General features: G+C 44.9%; 1 protein-coding gene across 1 annotated transcript in view; it reads left to right on the forward strand.

The window, feature by feature from the left end:
• The window catches only part of TYRO3 (TYRO3 protein tyrosine kinase), a 99,270-nt gene that overhangs the window by 302 nt on the left and 88,882 nt on the right, over positions 1-10,086 (forward strand). The window contains exons 2-3 of the mRNA XM_019519935.1: positions 3,654-3,837; positions 7,391-7,491. Of these exons, the coding sequence (XP_019375480.1) occupies positions 3,654-3,837; positions 7,391-7,491 (285 nt within the window). The remainder of the gene's footprint in view (positions 1-3,653; positions 3,838-7,390; positions 7,492-10,086) is intronic.

The following is a 10,086-nucleotide window of genomic DNA, read 5'->3' on the forward strand; positions in this document are numbered from 1 at the left end:
CGCCGGGGCGGCTCGGGCTCCCGGATCGTGCTGGCAGAGCCGCGGCGACGTGGCTCCAGATCCCTTTTTGTATGTGTGTTTCTGGAGGGCTTCGGGCCTGCTCCAGCCCCCGATCCCTTACCCCGGCCGCGGTCCGAGCCGCCCCCGCGGCCCCTGTGGCGAAGCCTGGGGAAGTGGCCTGGCTCCACCAGCCCCGCGGGAGCCGGCAGGGCCTGGGCGCGGATCCCGCCACCAGCCCCTGGATTTCGGAGACCTTCAGGCCACCGCACACTTGGACCACAAGGTCCTTGTCTCCCAAATGCCACGGCTCTTGTCAGCTGCGACTGACTTTGGGGGGAGGCGGGGGTTGCCCGTCGCTCTTGAAAAGGGAGGGAGCTTATTTGCAGGTCTCAGCGTAGGGATGGAGGCACCGGTGTCTGACACTCTTGGCCTTGAGCTTCCCAGCCAGAAAGAAACGCCCCCCCACACGTTTTTTTAAGCAGGGTGGAAAAGCTGCTGAGCCTGGGAGGCCAGTCTGCCAGGAGTCAGAAGAGCTCTTTCAAAATGGTGATGAGAGCACTTCTGGCACCAGTCCTCTTGGGAGCACAGGTCCCACCTTAGCTTCGATGAATCTTTGCAGCTTAGTCGTGTGCGTTGCGTCAAGCAGCAAACTTGATTTGGCTGCGAATGAAAGAAGTAGCAAATGCTAGGTGACTCAGGGAGAGTGTTTGCAAATGCATTGTTCCCCTCCTTATTTGCCTGGCTGGAGTTGCCAAATGGGAAGGCCAGGTGATAATCTTTTTCTCCCTGGCTTTTGTTTGCTTTCCTTCTCACCTGACTTTTTCCCCCAAGTTTTACCCCAGCCATAGGTATAGAAGCATAATCCTGCACTTCTTGCACACACAAATTTTGCACTAACTGACCTTATTGGGAATCTCTCTCTTGGTTTTGCATTTGGATCCACATAGGCTGAGTACATTGATTTCAAGGATCTGCCTTGTGGATTTGCTTGCTGGGCTGGGTTAATGAGGAGCTCTTGCTTTTAGAGTGGAAATACTTGTTGGCCTTTCTCTCAATTTTTCTCTCTCAACTCCAAGAGCAATTTCAATTAACTTCTGTCATTTATAATCAAAGCATGTATCAATAGTGAGCTAGAAAACAAGGAATGCTGCATATGCTGACAGCCTAGCACTCCGTCCTTCTCACATCTGCCTGACAATTAGTCAATAAGAACATGATACGATTTTATTTTCTAACCAGGTACTAATCTCAATTTCTACTCCTAACAAATTTCCACGTGCTTTGAGGAAAAAGGAAAAACTAGAGTCCGAGTCTTTGTAACCTGCACGGTAGAAACATATTTAGATAAAAATTGGAAGTAGGATGGTAGTGAGAAGTATAGTTGGAAATAAGCATTCATAGTGAACCCTTGAAATTTTACCCAAAAAAATATATTTGGTCCTTACCAAGTTGTCTATGTGTACCTTCCTGTCATCACTAGAAAAGGGCACTGCAATTTGAACAGTGTATTATTATTGATGACAGAAGCATAAATCTGTTTACTATTCCTGTTCCTCTTTCTTCTTTTCAGGTCAACTGTACTTGTGCGTTACCTAGAAGTGCTGTTGAAAACAGCCAAGTAAAGCATATACTAGCACTGTTTTGATTTCTTGCATCATCAGCTTGGGTGGAAACTGAAGCCTTAAAAGGCTTCCAAAGAGATCATCTCTTTATGTACTTTATGGTTAACACTTTCAGCAAAGCAGATTATAAGAAGTTGTGTAGTTTGCTGTTTTGTTGAGGCACATGTTATGAATAAGCATCTGTCAATATGCATGAACATTTAACCACCTGGCTCCCTTAGATTTATATAACAGAGAGATTTGCTCTGAAAGTTTAGTGTCCTGTTGTGACATTATGCCCAAAAAAGAAGGATGTTTTCTGCTATGCATGGGGACGTGTAATTTATGCTACATGATGAGTTAAGTAATCTCAAGTTAGATCATCTTTTTCAAGTAATTAATTCTTTAGCCTAGCTACATCTAAAATAAAATGTGTTTTACCAGTTTCCATGCTCTTGGTAAATTTTATTAAATTAATAGCAAATAGGAGAAGGATAAAGATTTGAGGTGAGAAACCAGCTCTTAACTGTTTTCTTCTGCAGGAGTTGTCAGCTTTTCCTCACAGCATAAAGGACTTGTAGTAGATGTGTAGAAAGCTGGCTTGTCACACAGTTGTGGCACATCCTCCTGACTTCTAGGTCCTAAAACAGAACAGAAAATACACAAAATATTTCCCTGATGTTGCTTTGTTATGTGAGCAATTGCCACAGTTACCAGAGGTTTTTGACGTGACAGCAAAAAGGAAAGTGGCGTGTGAGAGATTATTCACAGGCTGTACAAAAAGTTTGAGAAGCAGAGGGCTTTGTGTCTGAATGTAATGTTGATTGCACAGGTGTTTTCTTTCAAGCACTGTAAGCTAGTAAGCCACCTTTATTACAGAAGTGATCTATGTATGAGAAGAGCTAGGATCATTGTGTACTGTGATATATTGCCACACAGCTGGTCAGGTGGTGAAAAGACTCGCCTTTCTGGAGGATCCAGTGTAGGCTGCTACCAAAAGCAAGATATTGGATTAGATTGAATCAGTGGTTTGTTCTAGTTAGTCCCTGTGCTGTTGGTCAAGAAAAAGTCACTTGCCTATTATCTTTTACTGTCCCTTTTCTATTATGGCTTTCTTTAATCCTTTCATTTTTCATATACATGCATCCTTTACATGTACTTACAATACTGGCTTCCATGTTTTTACATGGTAATACGTTCCATGCATTTGCTTCTGACAGTAGGCAATGCTCCTTATTCATGCATGTGTGACATACTAATAATTTCACATCAGTGTAAACCTGAATCATCCCACTGATTTGAATTGAATTACTCTGAGATTACACTGGTATAACCTGAGGTCTAAATCTGGCCCTGTATCTCTGGCCTGGCAAAGGGGAGGTGGGTAGAGTGAGATGGGATATACTTACTGGTTGAAATATTCCCCTGCCACAGACTACAGAAAAACTGTGATCTGTATATAGTTTTTGTTCCTGGCATGGGAATGCTTTAAAGCAGGCTTCACTTTCATGGGTTTTGTAAATTGCACTGGAGCTTTTGTAGTGCAGTGGCACAGCATACACTGAAGAACCTGCTATGATTTGATTGTCTAAAATCCCAGTTCTTTACAAATGTGTACAACAGAGCAAAAGTTGTTATTTAGTAATAGCACAGGAACATATCATAGAAGCTGCAAATCAAGAGGGGATTTGGGGGAGCCATGGCTCTGTGGCAGGAAAGCAATCAACACAGCTGGCTTATTGCTGCGGGGATGCCGACGGCGTTTCTGTATAACCCTGACCTGGTACTACTGTGTGTAGAAGCTTGCCCTGCTGCTATCCCAACTGGCATTGCTATGAGAATACCCTGTATAGATTAAACCTCTTTCATTTTGGGGTAACTAAAATCTATAAATCATAATCATTAAACAAACCTATTAAAGCTCTGACAAGGCAGTTTTAGACTCTGTAGTGTGTTCTTGTACTGTGTTGCATTATAGCCCACCAACCTAGATTAATTTGCTGTACTCCAACCCGCCTTTTTGGGGGTGGGGAGGAGGAGTATTTTTTTTAGGTACGAAATTTACAGGATCTCCAATCAAATTAAAGGTGTCCCAGGGTCAGCCCGTGAAACTAAATTGCACCCTCGAGGGAATGGAAGACCCAGAGATGTTGTGGATGAAGGATGGAGCTGTGGTGCAGGGTGTAGACCAGGTGTACATTCCAGTAGATGAAGAACACTGGATCGGTTTTCTCAGGTACTACATGTGTGAAGAAGAAAGGATATCATGAAAGCTAATTGGTCACATTCTGCTGTTGGGTGCATCTGTGCAACCCCACACACAACACTGGGGATGAGTCGTTATAGCAGCAGCGCACAGGGGTAACTGAGAGCAGAATTTGACCTACAGTGTTGATCACCAAGGTGAGTTAAATTCTAGCTGGTGGAATCGGACTAGGTTCCTAGATGCTGTGGTAATGGGTGCTTTGCAAATAGCCATGATAGACAGACGGGAAACCTTGAGGTAAAAGGCATTCTTTATCCCACCAGCTATCCTGTCCATGGGCTGAAATTGTGAAGATGTTTTTAGCTATCTTTCTTTCCTCTCCCTTTTTGAAGAAAATAATTTAAGAACCTGTCTCCAGTTCTGGGTTGTATACGTATCTGAATGGTGTGCCGATGCTGTAACAAATCATTACAGGCAACAGAATGGCCGAAAAAATCAGTGATGGGAAGCGGAGTCTTTTGCTGTAATGCTCCAATTCAAATCCAGCTTCACTCATTTGTGGCTAAAAGTCATTGTTATCTAAAGTCTCATCCAAGGTCAGAAGTAGGTTAATGGTCTCAGCCCAGTTCCTAGTAAATAGCTATCCACCACCAGAATTAATGGCCTTGTTAGCAGTCTCAGCAGAGGCCTGAATGGGTGAGAGAAATGAGTGCTTGTCTGCACCACCTCCATGCTGTGCCCTGAATAGGCACCACAAAGCGTTCCCACCTACTTGCTACCACTCAGCACATGCGACATCCCAGAATGCGGCCAAGGCACCCATCCTCCTTAGGGTGGCACTGAGCACACACCAGTAACCACACTTAAGACAGAAAGTCTGAGTCTGGTGGGACACTTCCTCAGAACTGCTTAAGGCAACAACATTGTCTCATATTTGGAATCTGGCGCATGCTGAGTGGGAGCCAGTAAACAGGGTGTGCTGCACAACAGGACGTGAAGTCTTGGCAGTGTAGGCCAGCCTTACACTTTGAGGGCGTCTTAGTAGACTGGGGGTTGGCAACATTTTTGGACAGAGTACCAAAAACACCTGCAACCTTGACTTGTAAGATGTTGGTGTGCCAGGGGTAAACAGCAGGGGAGCTGCAAGGGACCTGATCCTTGTTGTGGTGGTGCAGCCCCAGCCCTTTCATCACTGTCTGTCCTTAGGCATGCGTGCCCACTAGGGAGCCTGGGCTGCTCACAGCAGGCAGCGGAGAGGCTGAAAGCAGCTGCACCAGGGTCTGTGAAACCCTGGCATTGCTTGTTGCTGGTAGCAGGTCAAGGTGGATAGTGGGGAAGTGGCTGAGGCTGCATTGCCACAACAAGGATTGGGCCCCTCATGGCTCCCCCACTGTCTGCCCTGAGGCTCACTTGCCAAGCAAAATACCTTCGCGTGCCACGCTTTGGTGCTACTTCTGTCCATGCTGTCTGTGCTCTCTGGATAACAGACTTCACTTTCTATGGCTTGCATTCAGGCTCTTTTAAGAGCACTAGGTAGAAAAAACAAACAAGTATTTGTAAGATATTTTCACCTCATTTGTTGTAAGAAACTCTGCAGTCCAGCTGGAGGGTTAAAGTCTGACTTGTATAAATATATTCGCTCTCACATTCATTTATGTTTTTCTTCCTCAGTCACTCCTCTCTTTCTGATTTAAAAGGGTGAGGTGCTCTAATTTAAAATCTGACTCCCTAGACCAGGTTTCACTCTTGTGTGGAGCAGAGTGTTTATCATGCACACCATCTCTTAGTCATTCCACAAGAATAGCACTCTTACTCCAGGCTGGCTCTACTCAGAGGCTTGTAATACTGCCTCTGGAGCCGGTCCTCCATACCTTTTCATCAGCAGAAGGTGAACTCTAATTTGTTCTAGGAATACTGCTGTGTTAAGCAAGATCTCAAGCTCCATCTTGAACACGGCTTTTTTTTTTCTGTCTCTGTTTGCCCTAAGCCTGAGTATTTGGAACTGCCAGACTCAATCTAGAATTGCCCCTTCCCAAAGACAGGGCCCCTCTCCTCAAGGCTTTTTGGATTAGTTTAACTTGGAGTCTCCACTAACAGCCTAGAAGAGTCCCTATGATTAATGTAGACTCCAGTAAACACTACTTGGATAAGAAAAATCCATGTACAGTAATTCACCTCGTACATTACATCACATAAGCAATTGGCCTAGGAACCTTCTGCCTGGATGAGGGACCTGTCTGTTTTGCTTATCTGCTATCATTCCCATGGCCTGATCTCCAGAGCCCTTTCTCATCCTTTCATCCTTCTCAACTGAAAATAAAATTCTTCAGCTCCAGCACCAATTCTGGATGCTGGATCTAGATGTGGCCATATCTTCCTTCTGTTTCCTTTCTTCTCCTGAAGCAATTGTTTCAACCACACGCCATTTTGTGACTTTCTCCTACAATCACTCTGTTTCAGAGCATGCGGCTGGATGGGCAGAACAGCTGACTTCATCTGAAGGTACAGCTCTGAAAATCAGGCTATAGTAGGAGCACTTTGTGCATTTCAGCAAGCACTCTCCCCATCCTCTCTTCCACCCCTGCACATTCACCCTATCCCCAGGACCAACTGATGCCATCAGAAAAGCAGGCATTGGATCTTCCTGCATGGCAGCAGATGCATGGTCGCAACATCACGAGGCTGCATTTTGTATTTGTATGATCAAAGGATGTTTGCAACTGGGTTCCTTGGTACAGGAGACTATGGAGTCTTCACTCCTGGAGCCCAATTCTGCCCCTGGTCACACCTGTGTAAATCTCGGGGAATGGTGTTAAAATCAATGCGGTTACCTCAGATTTACAGTAGTAGGAGCAGAATTTCTCCCCTGGATTTGAAGTCCATTAGTTTGATATCAAGTAGGCTCCAGTTGTGCCCTCACTGGCAGAGGTGCAATTCTCTTGACAACAGCTTGACTCTGTGAGGACAGAATTTGGCCCAAATGACAAATTGGCAGAGCTCCACTAAAGTCACTAGTTGAGGTTCTGTCCCTGTGCATTTTGTGGTATGAGTAGAGCAGTTAGCTAGGAGCATTCCTAGGGTAAGAATAATGCTGAGTATATTACAATCCAGTTCTGACTCACCTGTTGTTATATGAAGGCGTGGAGACCAACTCGTATCACCCAAGTAAAGCACAGTGTTCTCTGTAGGCTTATGGATTGGAGCTGCTGGCTAGGGATTGCTTAGTTGTCCTAGTACCCATCTTTGCAGATTAGCTTGGATCTCTGGAGTTGCCAGTTAATTCTTAACTTCTTTATGTTTTCAAGGTAGTTGAATGAAGTGCCATGTTGTTGTTCCCTCTGTGGATATTTCAGATGAGGGTCTGTCTGCCCTGTGTAGGGATGTAGCTCCCTTCAACACCTTTCCAAGAAGTAGGAGTCTCCTCTCTCCACTGTTGTGCTGCATGCTTTGTGCTGGTTCTAGTGCCCTTCTCAGAGCTGGCTACATATCAGTGGTGCAGCGTGCATATGTGGTTTGCCAAGTGCAAGGGATGACAGGTGCTTTAATAATGTAAAATATCAATGTGGTTTTTGACTCGTTTCAGCTTGAAATCCGTCGAACGGACAGATTCTGGGAAGTACTGGTGCCAGGTTGAGTACAGGGGGAAGAAGGAAGAATCGCAGCAAGTGTGGCTCATAGTGGAAGGTAAGGAGGAGTAGCGTTGGCTTCCTCTCAGGATTTTGTCTTGTGTTGGGGACATTAATCTGCTGTTGTCAAGAAGTGGTGAGAGAAGATTTGCTACAGTTTTCACAGCAGTGGACAGTCACAGTAAATATAAGCTACCACAAAGGGCTAACTATGGAGCAGGAGTAGGAAGTGAGAGTGGTAACAGATGAACTAAGAGAGGATGTGTTGGTTTATGGCTTTTCATTTTTTAAATCTGTAGAGCACAAAGTGAGTGAAAGATCCTCTCATGAGCATATCTCCCCTTCCTGGCCTCATGAATATATCTCCCCTTCCTCCCTTGCTACCTGGGTCTTCAACTGGCTCATTCTGCAGATCACCTGGAAGAGCTCCATAGATCATTGCTCATCCACAGTCTACAGTGTTAGCATCAGTGTTTTAGTCCCAGGGGAAGCATTTAGCTTTGGAATTTCCATAAGTGGCATTGCTTCAAGTAGCAGTGTTTTTTGACTGCGGCAGAGTCTCCTCAACCTGAGTTTTTAATCTTGGATGTGTGTTACACAACAAAGTGGCCTGGTAAAGAGAGAGCTTCTGCACATTTGTATCCTAGCCAGATTGGTGGCTCTTTACAGCCTGCAGCCTTCTGTGGCTGTGATCTTATTATGACTTGCAAGTGGAAAGTGGTAGGGTTGCTCAGTATTTAGATGGAAAATCTGCAGGAGCAGCCTATTTGCAGTCAAAACTGTTGTTGATTCAATAGGCAGCATTGTTCCATCTGGGCTGGGGTCCCAGCATTCTGGGGTACTGATGTTAGAAGTGCTATTGTTGTGGATGGAAATTTTTAAACCAAGATCCTAGTCATTCATAGTTGACAAAGTGGTCATAGAGGTTTTCACAAGAATAGGGATGCATTTTGTCCCCTAGGAGTTTTTCCTCTAGTTTTTCAGTGTTCAATGGCTGCCATGTTCTACTCCAGAGGTGACTGCATTGATGTGTTTGGTTGGTTGGTTGGTTTTTTTGTTGTTTGGGGGTGGGGGGCACTGAGCCTTAAATATACAATTTTCTTTTGGCTGTAGCATCCTTCAGTATGAACTACTATGCAAACAGATTATATTGTTGAGACAAATTTGAATGCATTCCTGTGATTGATCAACTGATTTTTTTTTTTTTTTTCCCCCCCATCTAAAATTCAAGGTGAAATAACGTAATCTTTTCTCAGAAAAAGACTGTGTGTATGTGTGTTGTTTCCTATACTCAAGCTAGAGTGTTTGGCCTTATGAGAGACTTTCTCTAAAACTTAGGAAAACGGCTTTGAAACTGGCTCCTATTTAGAATATAGAAGTCTGTCTTACATAAAACATGACAGGATTTGATACCTGGAGAGGTAACACAATAGGTTCACTGTGGTCCGTGTGGCTCCTTCAAAAAGAAGGGTTAAGTTTCCTCTAGAACTTTCTCCCCTTGAAATGACGCATCTTGCAATGTGACTATGATACAGGTGGTAGCACTGGCCTCTGATGTGTTCACAAAATAAGTGACTGTCGTATCTGGAAGACTGTCTTCCATTGAGTTAAACCTATCTGCAAGCCAAGGTTGGCCCAGTAGTTTGGCTGCCAGCTTGGGGCTGGAAAGATCAAAGTTCAATTCCTTGCTTTGCTACCGATCTTCTGTGTGACCGTGGGCAAGTCACTTAACTATTCTGGGTCCCCATTTTCCCCATACGTGACGTGGGGAAGCTAAGACTACCTCATTAAGGTAGGATAAGGATAAATCCATTACAGGGTCTGGCGTTTGGCTTGTGTGGTGGTAGGTTCTATATTGCAAGATAGCTAGGCAGCTTGATGCTGCTGTTAGTGTAAGCTTGGTTCTTTTTAATTACCTGTTTTTTGTTTTTTCTCAACTGCAATAATCTCTGAAAAAGTGGGAAAACCTGGAGAATCCTGAAGGACTCCCCTCAAGAACCTGTGCAGGGCATTAGAGTTACCTGGAGTCCCATGGCAAAATGGCAGTAGGGAGGGACTCCGTTCATGCACAGGACAGGCACGTCACTGTGCACTGTAATCTAACTTCCAACAGAAGTAAGGCAAAGGGGCATAGGAGTGACCCTGGCCACAGGCTGGGAGGCTTACTCAGCTGCTGATCTCTCTCTTCTTTAGTTATGCCTACGATAAAAGAGAAGATAAAGCGCGTGCTGATGGGCACTCCCACTACACACACTAAACATCACAGATAAGCACTTTCTTTCCTTCCTCCTCCCCACAGATGAAAACACTAACTTAGATGACCTATTTTTAATGAGACATTTATTCCTAGTCCTGTCACTTCAGAAAGGACAGTGTGAAAGCAGGTGAGCAAGACATGAGGGGTGTTGCTTAATGGATAGAAAAGAAGGATCAGGAGGCAAAAGTTTCATAGTTTCGTAGTTTCTAGGGTCGGAAGGGACCTGAGAAGATCATCTAGTCCGACCCCCTGCCATGGCAGGAAAGAGTACTGGGGTCAAACGACCCCAGCAAGGTGTTCATCTAACCTCTTCTTAAAAACCCCCAGGGTAGGAGCCTGCACCACCTCCCTTGGAAGTTGGTTCCAGACCCTAGCCGCCCTGACCGTGAAATAGCG

The sequence above is a fragment of the Gavialis gangeticus genome, unplaced genomic scaffold, assembly GCF_001723915.1.
Source record: "Gavialis gangeticus isolate Ggan-Ray unplaced genomic scaffold, GavGan_comp1, whole genome shotgun sequence".
In the NCBI taxonomy this organism is placed as follows: domain Eukaryota; kingdom Metazoa; phylum Chordata; order Crocodylia; family Gavialidae; genus Gavialis; species Gavialis gangeticus.